The sequence below is a fragment of the Acanthopagrus latus genome, chromosome 4 (assembly GCF_904848185.1).
Source record: "Acanthopagrus latus isolate v.2019 chromosome 4, fAcaLat1.1, whole genome shotgun sequence".
NCBI classification, from domain to species: Eukaryota; Metazoa; Chordata; class Actinopteri; order Spariformes; family Sparidae; genus Acanthopagrus; species Acanthopagrus latus.
In genome coordinates, this window is record NC_051042.1 from 26,906,525 (window position 1) to 26,923,821 (window position 17,297).

At 40.7% G+C, this 17,297-nt stretch overlaps 1 protein-coding gene across 2 annotated transcripts in view; it reads left to right on the forward strand.

Annotated features, from left to right (window-relative positions):
- Window positions 1–900: 900 nt before the first annotated feature.
- The window catches only part of spata17 (spermatogenesis associated 17), a 33,962-nt gene continuing 17,565 nt past the window's right edge, over window positions 901–17,297 (forward strand). For both annotated transcript variants that reach the window (XM_037095153.1, XM_037095157.1), the window contains exons 1-7: window positions 901–1,032; window positions 1,523–1,612; window positions 2,728–2,809; window positions 4,320–4,370; window positions 6,905–7,008; window positions 12,939–13,062; window positions 16,542–16,772. In XM_037095153.1, coding sequence (XP_036951048.1) covers window positions 965–1,032; window positions 1,523–1,612; window positions 2,728–2,809; window positions 4,320–4,370; window positions 6,905–7,008; window positions 12,939–13,062; window positions 16,542–16,772 — 750 coding nt within the window. In that variant the 5' untranslated portion in view covers window positions 901–964. The remainder of the gene's footprint in view (window positions 1,033–1,522; window positions 1,613–2,727; window positions 2,810–4,319; window positions 4,371–6,904; window positions 7,009–12,938; window positions 13,063–16,541; window positions 16,773–17,297) is intronic.

Here is a 17,297-nt window from a genome sequence, read left to right on the forward strand (position 1 = left end):
TGAGGTGATCATTTTGACAGGTGAATATGGCTCAGGAGGAGTGACGGGGAGGGGAAATAAGGAAGGAAGTGAGTGCGGGTAGAAATAAACTGATAACTGTATGATGAAGGGTGATAACGTCAGGAAAGGAGGGAAATGGATGGTGGGATGGATGGAAGAAATGAGGCAGCTGGCAGATCAATACTCGGATCCACAATCTGCATCCAGAGAGGAGGCATTTTATTAATGTCTTGTCTGGGATCTTTTTTCCCCCTCTTTCCCCCAATTTTATATTATTTACACTATATTTCTGCCTTAAATACGATTGAAGAAGGGACAGTGGAACAAATAAACAAAATGGCATCTAATGCATTTCATTAAGTAGGACAGCACGTCAAATACCTTTTTAAATTTAGGGGTTTTCTAATTTATTATGGCGACTGAGACTAGCAAACAAAGCTTCCTCTATACACATTTTTCCAGTTCTAAAAAAGTGTTGCTTACAATGCTGATCCCGTGCTCAAGAATAGCTGTAAACAAAACATTGTAGTCAATGGTCAATGTTTAGCATTTGTTTGTTTATGTGTTGCTCCCTCATATTTCTAGGCATTTTGAATGGTTTGCTTTTCAAGTTTTGGGGGGTTGCACTCATTAAGTAATTTCTGAACATAAACAGACTAAATAAAGACCAAAAAAAGTAATCCACAACTCATTTTCCCTTTTTTGTATCCGAATATCTTTTTGTCAGCGTTTTCCCTCATTTCAAATCCTGAAGAGTACACCTCCAATCTAACCAGTCTCAATAAGTATAGACACATATACTGAGAGAGGACCTATGTATTGTGTTACGATAGGTACCGCGAAGTAAGCGCGATCAATTGTGAAGTCGAGAAAATTCCAACTTTTTCTAGATGCTTTGAACGCATCTCCACTACCTTTGGCACGTCGTTGTCAGGACAACAGGTAAACTCTGCCCGGAGCAGACATGGCCGAGCTGCTGAAAATAAAAAGTGAAGTAGAGGAGTTCCATAAAGAATACGTCTACAGAAACAAGTATGTGTTGTAAAGGTATATGGGCACTTTTGATTCAGATATTCCAGACCGTTGTAGCTGTTGTGTTGACAGTCAAAGCCAAAGAGTTGACGTTACACAAATTAGAGTTTAGCTAGCTAGCTTACATTACTCAGGATGTCAACAAACGTCAGCGTCACACGTTAGCTCTCACGGGGTTGCTTGTTACAATTACGGCTGTGTTAATGTAGTCAGCAGAGAGTTTTTCTTGTGTTTTGGTAAAGACTGACGTTTTAGTCCACAATCTGGGTCTACCAGTTAATATAATGTAACTTGTACCAATTGGTTCTGGTGTCGTTACAACGAGAATGACACTCTGAAGCACCTGCTGAAGAGCAAATAACACATGGTACCCACAGCGCTTGAAATTACAAATATCAGTATTGTTTGCATGGAATTTTGCAGAAGTTAAAATACAACATCACAGTGAGATAATGTAGTTACCTGTTACATTAATGTGTCTGTGCTTTAGCCAAGCTGAGGAGAGCAGGCAGGAAGAAAACCAGGCCGCCACCCAGATTCAGAGCTGGTTCAGGGCCTGCAAGGTGCAGGCCTACCTCAGGTATGTGTATGTCTGGTGAGTGTGTATGTGTTGGACCAATTTTAATTTGTAAACCAGAAAAATAGCCTTTCGGTACCCCTTTATATGCCATAGGCAAAAAAGAATACAAGCCTTAATATTTTATATACCAATTTGTGGCTTGTTTTTTCCCTCAGGCGTTGAAAAACATTCCGACAGTACTCTAAGAGTTAATTTCAAGGGAAACCCTGATACTAGCTCACTCTCATAATTATCTCACTTCTAGTGCTTTGCAAATGGCCTGGAGGAATAAATGTCGCTTGCACTCTGTGCTCCTTTCACACATAGAGAAATGAATGTCTCTCTCTCTGTGCTTGTTCCTATACTGTGACCCCAGCACCATTCTGCAGGGTCAGCAGACAAACTTCCAGACAGTAGGTTAATTCAGATTACTTTAGTTAATTGATCAATGCGTTAAGTGGATAATTAGCAACAATTTTAGCTGCCTAAGTGCAACTCCAGGGTTGTGCTATCCCCACTATAAGCATTGATTTTCTGGGCATATGAATGGCCTTTTGGAAATTGATGGCCTCATTGGAGGCAGAGAATTGCAGTGGACTTGCATTTAGAGTATGTTTGAAGATGAATACAAATGTGTTCTGCCGACTAAAGGGGGTGGAAGGCTCATCAGACATGATCGAAAAGCCTGGAGGAGCAGAAGTGTTCTATGTGTGTGTCTTTGTGAGAGTGTGTGTTTGTAAGTGTAATGTTTCCCTGACCTTTTAATTGAAGTCCTTTACATCCTAACATTTGTATGCAGTAAACAAAACCCCTCTTTTCTGTATGTTTAAAAAAAGTGATCACAGTTTATTAAAGGTATAGTGATTCGAGGGAATTTTTCTGATTTAGTTAAGCTTTTAGTATTTATTGTGTCGTTCCCTCATCAATTCTTTTGCTCTTCAGGTTCTAAGTTGTTTTTTTTGCACTCATTAGATCATTTCTGAGCATGAACAGTCTAAATAGAGACCAAAAAAACAAATCTTCAATTTAATTTCCCACCTTTCTGTGTATCTGGATAACTTTTTTCAGTTTTTTCCTTCATTTCAACTCCTGAAAACTCCACCTCCAATCCTTTCTGAAAATGACTTCTTTTACAGGCATTTGCACAAGAAGGCAATCATAATACAGACGATATGGCGGGGCTTCACAGCAAGGGCACGTTTCAGACAAATGGTGAAGGTAAGCTAGCGCCTGGAACGGCTATAGATATATTGATTATGTTATGATAGCATGCATTAGAATTCAATTGCTATATTCCTAAGTCCCTGCGTCTGACCTTAAGAGATATAATTCACTCATTACACATTGGGAAATTAGCACTTAGGAAATATGATGCAATATGATAAGGAATTCCATCTATATCTCAACTCCTGGGATGTAGATAGAAAGAGTGTGGAGAGGAATAGAGAGAAGGAAAGAGTAGAAGAGGGTGTGTGTGTGAATGTGCGTGTCTGTGTGTAGTGCGTGTGTGTGCGTGCACGCGTGCTTTAGTAGAACAAGCCCCATTTTCAGCATATTGCCTCCAACTGCTTCTTAATTGAACAGATTGTTGATACCGGATCCAATACCCAGCGCTCTCACGTATAATTTTCCCCTGGATTGAGTTTTGTAAACGTATCACAACAAGCTATTTATCATGCCTGTAAATTGACTGTTTGCTAAAGCATAACTGCCAGCCGCCGTTTGGGAGACGTTCAAGAAATGGAAAGGGGGGGGGGGTTGTGGTGGTTGGCGTTGAGGGGTGTTGAAATAAACGATGAAGGATGTGTCACTACACACATATGGGCTAAAAAAGAGGCTGTTTGGTCTCATTTGGAAACAGACGAGCGCTAATTTGAATCACTTAAAATTGCCACAGTGCACTATTTTGAATTAGCCCAGAGAGATTCTCTTCTTCCTCTCCACTTTCTCTCTCTCTGCCTCTCTCTGTCTTTTCCCCTCTCACTCTTGCAGACCTTATCATGTGTAATGTGACGTGCACAAAGCCTCATCTCAAAACATCAAGCTGAATTTACAACCCTCTTTCAAGTCTTTGTCTTGCCTCCCCTTCCTCTCCTCCCTCTCTTCCCTGTCATTATTAAAAAAGACGTGTTGAGATATGAATCCCTTTTATGGCCCGCTCTCCAGTTTGCTCCTGAAATGTGCCCCCAGTGGTCGGCCGCCACGTTTGGTGCCGCGACGGCTCGTTGAGTGCGCCGCTGAATATTCTCTGGCCTTTTGTTTGTCACTTCTGGCAGAGCTGTCATTGATTATGAAATCCAGAGGAGAGCGTTTGGCCGTCATACATCTCCATTAGCTCGCTGCTTGACTACCATAGATTTTCTTGGCCCTTGTCTGCGTTGGTGTATTAAGAGAGTACCGTCCTCCCCTTGATACAAAGTCCTGCTAACTACACATAGACACTCTCTCTCTCTCTCTCTCTCTCTCTCTCTCGCTCTCTCTCTCTCTCTCTCTCTCTCTCTCTCTGTCTCTTTCTCTCTCTTCCCTCTTGCTCCTCTTGTCTCTCTTCCTTGCTCTCTCCTTTTCTGCCCCATTCCCTCCTCCACCCCCTCCTCTACAGTGGCCCTATCTGTGCTGCCTCTGTGCAATGTATTATGTATAAAGAGCTCTTTATCTTTGACGCCTGCTGTGGACAGATCAGAGGGCTGGGAGACAAGATGTAACGCCATCTTTTCCTTTGTGTTCACAGGCGGCATATTTTATCATGAAGATGAATTTCTACGAGGAGATGGCGGTCAGGGTAAATATCTCCACAGTGTCTTGTTTTAGCAAATGGAGTGTCTTGGTGGGGGGACACTCTGTTTCGCTGTGTGTGCCGCGAATGGGAGGCCCCATGAATAAGCAGCCTGTAAGCACTTCTGTGCAAAGAAATTGTCCATCATTGCAACTTTTTTTTATATATTGCCTGGGTTCTTTTATTTCTTGGTATCCAGTTTACATATATTAACTTGGTTTGATGCATAATTCTGGCCTATTAGAATCAGGTATAATATACAAAATATATAATTACCAGTATGCTATTATTCTTTTTTTCAAATGACATAATTGTGTTTTGATATATCACACGTTAGCTTGACAGCATTATCTACTTTTCATATAAAAACTTAAACCTTATCTTATTTATGCACAGTGCAGTATTTTCTGAATGCTCTATACTTTATCTCAGTATTTGGCTTTTATTGTATTTTATTTTATTTTTTCCTTAGTGCTCATACGCATCAAATGCATCCCCCTCAGCAGCTACTACTGTTCATCCCATAAATCATCACACCGTGACTGTGACTGATGCTTTGGCACTTTTACACAAGGATATTGCGCAGAAACCTTATATTTTTACAATTCTATATAGCCTAATGTTTTGGCTAACAGCTTCATTCTGCCTGAACCATTAAAAGGGATTTACAGGCCAACAAAAAAATCCACTAGTGTTTATTGAAGAGGGTGTGTCGGTCTTCAGCGAGACAGAGAGGGTTGCAATATTTTCATATTGGTGCAAAAGCCTGGAAATTGAGGCTTCAAGTTTTACACTTAATAGAAACCCAAACAAATAAAGCCGACCACCTTGCTGTTTCAATAAATGTCACATGATAGGAGAGACATAGATCCAGGAGTAGTATTTGACCTAGCGGTTTTAGGTCATGGGGCGAAAGGTTAGGGGTGATGTCACCATGTAGAGCAGAGCAGAAGCTTCTGAAGTTAGAGAAAGGGGACCTTTATTACCCATATAAAATAACCAGGGTTTCCTAAAGGAAGCAATAGGAATTTTAATAGAAAGTGAAATATATGTGTGAAAGGGCTCAGCAGCTAGGAATTCAAGGAGGTCCTGGGTTTTGAACCCCACTAGGGCCAAATGACGCTTTTCTGAACTGAGCTATTTTATTCTTTTGTGTTTGTCTGGGTTTTCTCTGGTTTCTCTCACCCCAAGAGAGATTTGTGAAGGTGTTGGGAATATTCCTGCCACTGCCCTTGGCCAAGTCTGTGGCCTCAGAAGTGGAGTTTGTCCCTGAGTGCTGCTCACGGCTCCTAAAGATATCATGGGGTGAAAGCAGAGACAAATCGGTTGATTGCTCAAGTGTAATTTTAAAATGGTCAAAGATATAGGAACTATGTATAACAAACACATAGACCTTCCAACATTATTTTTTTACCCTGCGCACCAGATGTAAAGGTACAGTAACAGTATATAAGGATTTCTTAAATTTCATATATCCTGCAAAATACTGGCAGGACTGTGAGCACTACACTATAATCTCACAATGTTTTCTTATGCTTTGGCCTTGTTTGTTCATGTGTATGAAACTGAAATAGAGAGAAATCCATGTACACAAATAAATGAGTGAAGGACATCTGTACTCACAGGCCATCGTTTACCAAAGAAATATTCAGTGTGTAGATAGAGAGAAAGAGAGAATGAGTAAAAGGGAGAAACAATCATCTCAGAGTCCCCTTGTGACACTTTCTTTGAATCAATTTTGATTCTTTTCTTTTTCTCTCCCCTCCTGTTGTCTTTATCACGGCATGATAGCTAACAGAGGATAATGTATTAGGGCCGTAATAGAAACCAGTGTTTACATGCCGCACCTCGGATTTGTATTAGATTCAACAGCATCGATTTCACTAGTCAACAAAGGTCAGCAAGAACTCGGGAGGCGGCAATTACTTTATTTAAAATTATCTATTGACTGGCAGATCAATGCTAATTCTCATTTTGCTCTTTGTTGTTTTTCCCCATCCTCCACTTCTCCTCTCCTCTCCTCTCCCCTGTTCTCATAGTGTGATTATTCTTTTACCTGCCATTGTTTTAATCTCCTAATTAGTCTGAAGGACATCCGCCCCCTTGCTTTAAAATGGTCCACTGGTGTGTGTGGGTGTGTGTGTGTGTGCTAGCTAATCTACAGCCTCCACAATCAATGTGGACTGATACAGGTAAATGTATGGAGCTGTGACAGCTGCCTGTACCCCCCTGGATTGTCCCTCCATCCCTACAGGGAATAAAACTGCACATGTGGTCATACGTGGTTTAAAAGGGTTTAAAATTAAGACCTGAAAAAACATTTGTCACCTTGACCTGCCATAAAACATTACCATACTGTCTGTGAAGAGCAAACCTATTCAGTTTTAGTAATTAACAAAATTGCTCTGAGAAACATTAATTCCTTGATGTCTCTAACAGTTAAGATTCAAAGTTGCAACGTTTACCAACTCTCAACATTTCCCTGTGTTGTTGGAAAAACTTCTTATGAAAACACTCTGTCATGCTTTAATCCCTCACAGATCCAGCGTCGATGGAGAGGGTTCTTTGTGAGGAAGTATGTTCATAATTTCTATGCACGCAAGACCTATCTGGAAGGAGTCAGTAGGAAAAATGAACTTGTCAGGTAAAAACAACTGAAACAAATAGTGCTGCATACAAGGCTCAAGAGAGCAGGCGATGCCTGCTCCTCATTCACCTTAACCTTTTTCAGTGGTAGCCCATTTATATCATACTGACTCTTCTATGCAACCCACATCCAGTTCTGTTGTTTTTGAATATATTTTTTTATTTTTAAGGATAAGTTTTGTAAAGGTGTTGGAAAGGAATTCACAATTACAACACAATGCTTGATTACTCTCCCTATCTTTTTCCATCTCTCTTCTCTGCCTCACTCACTCTCTGCCTCACTATAATTTTGTTACATTTACACTTTATGTGTTGTGGTAAAACATATTCTTTCTCAGGGACCACTACAGGGCCGCAAAGGGAGTCAGATGCTATGCATCAGTCAAGATGAATTGATTTGATTAGTGAAAAGGCAGTCGGTTAAAAGGTGCTCTTGTGTACCCATAACCTTAAAGTGTGTGTGTGTGAGAGAGAGTGAGAAAAAAAGAAGAGAGGGAGGGAGAAGTGTCGGTAAGATGTATACATGCGTTGCTGTTACCTCAGAGGAAGAGAATGAAATAGGCAGAGTGAGAAAGGATAGAAGAGGAAGAGAGTGAGAGAGAGTAAGAGAGAAAGAGAGAAGTCCTCTAAAGCGCTTGAGGCTAAGAGAGAGAGAGAGAGAGAGGGAGAGAAGTGAACGATGTGAAGAAATTAAAAATTAGCCTCTGATTTGAACCGCAGCTCGCGCATTAATAAAACATCCCATGCTCCGGGGCTTACTGCTAGAGATACGCCATCTTTTATTTTTGACAAAAAAAACCCCATCACGTTTAGCTAATAGTCACATTTTTAATGTTGCTAATATATTTTACCGGAAAATATCTTTAGGCTTCTGCTAAAATTAAATGTAAATTTGTTAAAGTGCTCCTTGGATCACTGACTTCACCCCTCACTTCCCCACCAGCGCTTCACCTTTCCTCCGCATTCCTTGGCCCTTTTAGAGGTAGGGGGAACCAGGCAGTTAAAGTCCATTAAGGGAGTGTTGCCTTTTTGAGCAACACACAAAGACATACGCATATAAACACACACAACTTTGTTAAGTGTTGTTGACACTGACAGTGATTGAACATGTAGAGAAAGAGACAAGGCTGTTCTTCTGACTTGGTGTCAAATGTATTATTGTATATATGTTTATCAGATTCAACTTTGATATCTTGTATTTTATATACATTTGAATATCCACCTTATTTCTAGCCCTCATGTACCTTGTCTTTAAACCGTGCACTTAGAGTGATTGGTAGGCCTTTTCATTTGTTCATGAAAATAAAGGTTTTGCGACTTTATTGAGTAAATACTACTAATACTATTATTATTTCTTAGCCCACTTAACTTACGCTAGTTCCACCAAGCACCAGAAGTGTGCAAACCCATAATGATTTCCCCAGACCTCTCAGGGTAACACGTGGATAGGTCAAAAGGGGTTTGCAAATCATTTTGATCTGTATTTATTTGTTTTTTACACAGCATCCCAACATTTTATGTTTTCCATTATTCCTTTCCTTAAAATGTAATAGAAAGAGCAAAGTCAAATAAGAGCAGAAAAAATGTGGAAGTAAAGATTTTTGAACATAAAGTATATTCAAGGAGCACAAGATTTGATATTATCTTACTGTTTGGTCTTACTGTTTCATTATCAACTGTGTGACACACACGCAAACACAGCCCCTCCTCCACAGTGGTTTGGGGTGTTGAGGTCACTTTCTCTCCAGTTAATCACATGTTTATTTAGTGCTGGCGGGGTCACGATCAATTAACGCCGTGCTGGCATTTATTTAAAATATCCTTTCTGTGTTAGCTGCTGAGCCCTCGGATCGCACGCTGCCTGATCACTCACCCCACAAAGGTCCGCTTTTTAATCCACCTGCTCCCTCCCTCTTGTAAGTCTGTCTGTCCATCCAACCTGCTGCATAAATTATTCAAAGTTGGACTAATGGTCCCCATTTAGTGTGGGCTGATCGGCTGCGCATGGTAATGATATAGGAGTTATACATAGACTGCCGAACCTCTCTCTCTTCTCTCTGACTCTCTGTTTCAGTCCCCTCTTTCTCGCTCATGACAGATCTCCCCTGCACGAAACCATCTGTGTCATTTCATTAGGTACAGCATCCAGCTAATACACGCTACTTGCACTACCCTCTTCTATCTTCTGCCCTCACTCCGCCTCCCTCCTTCAATCTCCTCTCTCTTTCTCCTTCTCTTTCTCAATCTATTTTGCTCAGTATCTTTCTCTCCTTTTCTCTCAGCCGCCTGTTCACTGTGCTCCAGTGTCCATCCTCATTCATCCTTCCTCTCCTTCTGCATAGCCTAATGAAGTCAGGACCCCGGCACAGTCCCCACTCTGCCACAGTTTTTCCTTGATACCCCAACAATTTATCACTTTGTCAGGAAGACACTTAAAGTTCCTGGACTTTAATAAGGGCATGCGGTGGGACGATGGGGGCAATTAGGAAAGCAGAGCAAGCCCGCTTTGCATATTTACTAAATGTGCTGGTGTCATCGCCGGCACTGCCACCAACACGGCCTGTTGACTGCATGAATTATTCCTCTATCTGCAATAAACAGCTGGGTAATTATTACTGCGATAATCAGATAAATAATTCTCGCTGTGATGTTGACGACACGGCAAAATCTTTTAACTTATCCTAAAGAGAACGGGGGAGAATTTATGAGCTTGGTGTTGCTAGGCTGAGCAGCACTAGGTTTTTTTTTTTTTTTTTGCTATGCTGTCTCTCTTCTTCTCTACTTTTTCCCTGTCTCTCTTTACTGCTGCCTTTTTCAGTCCTCCCTCTCTCGTGTCCCTCTCAAGGACATTCATGAAAGGAGAGCTGCTATGGTGGAGAGAGTGCGGGCCTGCCTGCACGCCTGCCCTACGATCAGTCTCCGCTTCTATGCGTCAGTCTTTCTTTTGCTGCTCTTTCATTCTGATCCAGTTTGGGTGGAGACAAGTTCACTCCTTCAGTCTGATTGGATTTGTATATTCTGTGTGTGTATGTGTGTGTTGAGGTGCAATCTGAGTGCTGTGCTCTCCCTGCCTCTTTAGGGTATAACATTTGCAAGTTAAGCAATGTAAGAAAGTATGGAAAATGTATAAAGTTTTCATTTTCTAAAATTAGGAATATTTATTGGAGATAACTTCGAGACTATAGTGTTTGTTTGCGCCCACACCTTTTAGTGTTTAACTACTTTTAGTGAATCAGTTAATCAATCAGTCAGTCACTTAAATGGACAGGCTGTGTTATGAGGATGTTGAAGGCTCAATACATTGAGCTGGTCATTGTCTGAATCGACTAGCTGACTACCACGTCCTTGCCAGCTATTGAATCATTTAATTGGAGCAATTAAATCAGCCAATCAGGTCAAGCCTCCATTAAATATTTAGAACTTGGCCAATTAGCTGCTCTGGTGCTGGCCTGGACGACCGCAGATGTGGCCTGCCGTCCCATAATGCCTCACTCTCTGATATCCCATCAGCCCTTGTTGCCCCTTGGTGAACCGGGGAGTAAATAATTGAGGGAGAAATAAGAAATTTAGCTGTACTATATTAGCCATTTAAATAAGTTCACTCTAGGGTGAAAATGTCAGTCAGAGTTTCAGTTATTTGAAAGCATGCTTGACTAGTTGTGTCACAGTTCAGCAGCCAGCAAAAGTAATCTGTAATCCAAGTGACTGCTCTGCATTATATGGCATGCTAAGCACATTATAAGAATCCAGTAATTATTATAATGGAGTATGCTAGTGACAATTATATAGCATGAAACTATACAACATGTGAATGACATGAAAGTATATTGTTGATGGCAATACAATGTTTAACGGAAAAGTTATAGCCTTAAGGATGACTCACAAGGAAATACTGCAAATATTTTTTCCCTATGAATTTTTTTATTTACAGAAATCAACCAAGATGATTCCTACCATGGCATAAATTAAGCTTAATGAACCAGATACAATCTTTCTCTCTTTCTGTCTTTCTTTCTTTCTTTCTTTCTTTCTTTCTTTCTGTCAAACACACACACGCACAGACACAGGGTGCAACGGTGCACGTGCTGCGTGCCGAACAGGGCTAATGAGGGTTGTATGTTGTGGCGGCTGGTTGGGTCGACACAGATCGAGGTGCCTTCAGCCGTTACAAATCTGTTTGGCTTTTGTCCACTACACAGCAATTAATAACACTGGGGCTGGGGGCAGGGAAGCAAAGGTCACCCATCCAGCCTGACACACACACACACATGCACGCGCACACACATACACACAAAAAAACCACATATGGACACGCATACAAGCAAAACTCTGTGAACACATAGTATGAACACTGATACACACTCGCAGCTCGGACACACACAGACATATGAGAACAGGTCCTGACCCCTGAAAACATTGGCAGTCAGTTTTATTAGTGCTTGAATGAACAGTAATACACACACATGCACTGATCGGTTTATGAACCAAACTGTCCCACAATAAACCAAAACTTTATTTTTCATATTAATAAGTAATATCCATGTTAGCCAGGTGGACAAATAGGGGCCAAGCAACCTCTATATCCTCTCTTTCTCACAAACACACACACACACACACACACAAACACACGTGTGGGCACGTGCACACACAAGCACATATAGACACACATCCATACACAAAATGTTAAATTACTGTGCTTTATATTACATAAATACACACATTTAGACTTGCACTCATTCTTACCACACACACACACACACACTCACACGCAATGCTCTGCATATTTCATTTATTTTGTAATTTAATCTGGTCCTGAGGAAGGAATCAGAATGCAAAGGCAATGGAGACGGTGTTGTGATTTCTTTTTAAATGTCAGTAGCTGCAGAATGTGTTAACCTCACATTACAGACACACTATGAATATTCTGATTCCTCTGTGGAGGCTTGTAATTGAAAACAGAAGCTGGGTAGTGAGAGAGGCAGTAGAGAAGGACAGGAAAAGAGAAAAGAAATAAAGGATTGTGGAAAGAGCTACAGCTTCGCGCTCAGCTCTGAGTGTGTGTGCACGTCTCCACATTATCATGGCATGTGTGTTTTAGTAATTGTTTCCAATTCCGTTTTTAAGTTATTACCCCCTTGTAACAATAAGGCTGTGTGATTGCAGAATGAAATTGCTGTGTATGGGCTTTTAATGCATTCCATTTAGCCAGCTCCGCTTAACAGATGTCACAGACAGACCTGTCCTGGCTGCAGTGATGAAATATATCCATCATCCTCCCACTTATAGCCTCTTGCGCTCTCACTTTGCTTTTTTCTGTCCAAGCACAGTCATTCTGGGTTTTTTTTCTCCCACAGCTCCTCTGTCTTTCCGTATCTGTCCCAGTCTTTCTCTTATCATTAGGTGTTTTGTTTTTTTATCCATCTGAAGGACACTTCAGGGAAGAGTCAGCCTTTACAACAGAGGACTGTGTTGTAAATACAAATACATTTGTACAAATGTAGTCACTTGAAGTTTATACGTTTATTTTCTTTATTACGTGTTAAGCTGTAATGTTAGTTGAATCTCTGGAAAATGTGTAACCTAACGTGGTCAGGAAAAGGTATCATCAAGTCATTAATCTTGTCAAATTATATATGTAGGAGCAGTATACAGTCGGTCAATGTCATTGAGCAAATGTACATGAGCGAAAGAGTATGATGAACTATTGAAACCCGCATGATGTAGATTGATTTGACTACTTAAGCAATGAAATGGCATCATAGAAAATGGTAAATAAATACATTATTCATCATACTATTTTATTCATTGCACAGTATGTGTTCATCATATTTATAAACGGACTGTGATCCTTTTCAAATACACATCATGAAAGTTCAGTTTGAAATTTCAGCCGTGAAAATAACTGTGTATGGTGTGTGTGCACTACAGGAGGGAGCTGGATGAAGTCGAGGAACTCCAGAAGAGAGAGAGTGACTGTCTGGAGCTGGTGAAAGAGCAGACAGCCAGGGTCCACCAAGCTCACCGCTTACACCACCTCCTCAGTACAAAGCAGGTTTGTCTACAGGATATATAAACACACACACAGTCTTGCACAATTTGACATAGGTATGATGATATTAGATTGTGTTTCCTACATAAAAATATTCTACCTATAAATATTCTAACCCATTTACACTTATAGCAAATTCCTCATTGTCTAGTGTTTGTCTGAAATGTACATTCTATACAGGATAATATACAGGGAACATCACCGATTCACTAGAAACTTTGCATTCAGGAAATTGGTGCACACATTAGGCACACGTGCACACTCTCTCACAGCTAAAGCTGCAGCGACCCACAGAAACAATGAGCGTTTCAGACGGGGATGTTCCTCCAGAAACAGGCTGCAGAGACAAGAGGGAAGATCTCACTTTCTTTCCTTCCTTCGTTAACACAGGTGGGCTGAGGGGAGCTGAGATGTGTGCGTGTGTGTGTGTGCGTGCGTGCACCTTAGTAAGTAGTACGTGTCCTCATGGCTCTTCTGATGTGCTGAGTGGAGTATTTTAGTCCTTCCCCTGGCACAGGTGTGCACGTATTTGTGTGTGTGTGTGGCATCTACGTATCTTTGTGACTCCCCACTGGGATCATAATGAAGACAAAGCACAGTGGTCACTGTTGATTCAGCACCACTACTCCTCTCTCCTGTGCTCTCTGTCTCTCTCTCTCTGTCTCTCTCTCTCCCTCTCTCTCGCCCACTCCTTCATGCTTGTACGACCAGCATTGTCATCATCTGGCTTACTACCTACTTCCTGCAGGCATCCTGTGTTTGCCAAAGATGCTCACATTCACACAACTTCCAAATATTTTATTGTGAAGGAGATGTAAGCTGTAGTGCCGTCAAGTCCTTTTTTTATTTTGTCAGATCATGTTTGACTCTTCAGATGTTTGGATTGACTGTCTACCCACAATCTTGTATTATTTTATGTATAACTATATTGCATATTTAATGAATAAGCAAGAGGGAAAGAAAGCAAAGAAAAGTTTGTGTGCTCTTCCCCGCCCTCTGTCCATCTCCTTCTCTCTATATATCTCTCTCTCTCTCTTTCTCTGCATATGGCAGGGGACTCTTTCCCTTCGTAGCTCTGACCTTGTCAGCAGTGAATAGATGGCTCTCCCACACAGTTCATCCTTCCTCACTTCTCGGACCCCAGCCCACACACACGCACGCACACACACACACACACACACACACACACACACACACACACACACACACACACACACACACACACACACACACACACACACACAGCTTACCAAAAGGCCCCAAGTCCCTGTGACAGAGACAGAGATGGTGTGTTCCTAGGGTCAACATCATTGCTCTTCCCGTAGCTAGGTTGGTACTTTTGGGCTTGTATGTGCGTTTGTGAGTCTGTGTGTAAGTGTGTGTGTCTTTAGGAGTGGAGAGGATTACGCTTGTCTGTGTGTTTGAGTGTCCCCAGCCTTCTGTCCCTTCCGGTTTGAGTTAGCTGGGTACGCTCATCCCTGATTTTATGGACTGATAATGAACACTGAAGAAATGTCGTTGGAACCACAGAAAATGATGATCGTGCGTTATGATTTGGGTTAGTTTTTCAAATATTTTGAGTACAGGAAACTTCATAAGATATTGCTCAGTGGTCTGTTGTGCTTATATTTTATTCAGTCAACAAACTTTGTTGTATTTTTTTTTAACAATAGTCAAGTAAATCTAGTTTAAAAATGATTCTTTTTTGCCATTTTGTTGTGATTTTTTTAAAGAATTGGGACCTTTTATTAGGTCCTGCACTCCTCCTACGGATTATTACTGCACTACATTCGTAGGAGTAGTACAGCACCAAAAATGTTCTTTCAAGGACAAAATACATCCAATTTTTTAGTTGAAGTTAAGCTGATGCTTGAGTAAACAATGAGTTCTTCTAAGGTATTTTAGAAGACAAAAAGTTAAATACAGTTAATAGTAGTGGGGTGTACTTGTATTTGTTTTTAATTATATAATAGTAACCATGGCCTATGTTATTTCATTTACTGTTTGTGTTGTTTTGCATCAGTCTTATTTGGGTGTACATGCCAACAATAATGATGCAACTACCGATATCGAATGTTCTGGCCACTTACATGATTACATAAATTGAGAACTTATAATAATTACATTCTTGGTGGTGTATGTTGCCTGAGGTCCTTCTCTTTTTTTAACTTTCCGCAAGTAACTGTGGAATGGCGAATTGGAAAGAAACCCCCATTAATGTAAACCAGTTGCGACATTTTATTTTTTATGTATGTGTGCCTCTGCTAACTAGAATCAAGAGAATTGCTTTAGTTTGAGGAGGCGATTGACCCATTTTGACCCAACAAAAGGTAATGCATTTGCTTGATTGTCAGCATTTGTGCTGCAACAAAAAAAACTGCATCAAGATAGAGACTCATCAGTCAAATATCTGCTGTTACCCAGTCGTGTCTCCAATCCATGTCTAGAGATATCAGGGTCGGCGAAGTTGAATTAATTTCTCTCTATTCGTTCTGACTCACTTGACATTTACATCCAAAGTACTCATGCTCTAATAATGAAACATTTACTAATTAACCACTCTGTTAATATGTTATTTTAAAAAGAATGAGGTTTGAGTCGACATAGTGGGAGCAATTTCCCACTTATGCCCTTTCTCTCTCCTCTCTCTCCGTTGTCCCAGTCTTTTAGAGTGGCCTAAATAGCAAGCGGTGTTATTAGCATATAGAGTAGATACAGAGTCCTCCAACTCAAAGCTTTGGTCTGGTAATTAACACACAGGCAAAAGGATCACTGTGATTTGAATAATTATTACTGAGGCCGTCTGTGGCAAATCTCTACCCCACTTCAGAACAGGGGAGGCAAAGTTTTGTATGTGTGTGCATGTGTATTTGTGCACGTGTTCTAGTGAACAACAAGATGCAAGACTTGTATAATGCCACATTTAATACACATACCGCAAGGTTGTCCCTGTAGTCTTTTTAGTTATTTTTTTTAATTTTTATTTTGTGTAATGTCATGCATCCATCCATCCACCATCCATCCATCCATCCATCCAACTCCAAAAGTTTTAAGTTTTCAACAAAACAGATGTTTCACATTAATTCAGAATATATATATATAATATATATATTAATATATATATATATTTGGTTTTTCCACCTCCAAATTTATCTTAATACATTATAATGTTTGAGAAGTAAAATACTCAGGATATCCTGGTCCCTTCATTATAATCTAACGAATAATCCATCCGCATCATCCTTGATTTAAATCCCGCTTGGCACTTGTCTTGCATAATATCCTCTCAGACCTGATATTTTCAGTTGCACTACAGTAATAGTAAAAAAGAAAACAACTTGAAGCATTAAATCATAGTAATTTTCTCGTAAATCAGGAATGCTCACATGCAATATCACATTGCTGATAGTGATACTGTCTCTCTAAATCTATCATGTTCTCTGTAATATATAGTTAACCTCTCTCTCCCTCTTTTTCATCAGTGCCCAGGGGTCTTCAACTCTCCCTTCAGGCCAGCCCCCCATGAGATGGAACAACTGCTGAGGCAGGTCAAGTACCAGGCCCCCTCCAGGGGCAGGGCTTGTCTCTTGGGCATGCCTGGCCCAGAAGCCCCCAGTTTCCCCGGGACTCCCAGATCCCCATGGATGAAAACCAGTAGGACTTTGTGCTCCTCCAGGCCCATACTACCCCCTATTGCCAGCAAGAGACAGCAGGTGAGATGGTAAAAGCTGAGACCATGACAGACACTGAAGACAGAAAAATGGAGGGCAACAACATATTGGAGAATATAGAAGAGATGCAGATTATTAAGAGGAAAAATTAGAAAAATAAAGCATTAAAAAAAGGTGAAAGCGAGTGTTTTATAAGTATCCTACTTATTGTAAGAGCCCCCAACACCCCGTCTTTGTCTCATTGGAGATGGTTCTTGATGAAAGCAAAGATCCTTTAAAACTCCTTTTAAAGAAGAATGACATCATTAAAACGTGGCAGACAGCTCTCATGGGGGCTACTGCACAGAGCCGCTTAGTGTCTGTCTTTCAGTGAATATATGTCTGAGTGTGTGGCTACGTGCTACTATCAAATCTTTCTGTACCCCATTAACTCAATGTGGCTCGTTTAACCAATATATGGATGCTGTGACAGTCAGGCAAGGATTTATTTGTAAATGTACTTTGATATAGAATATGTGACATATTGTGTCCACTACATTGCCAAACTGAGAACTCCCATCTGATATT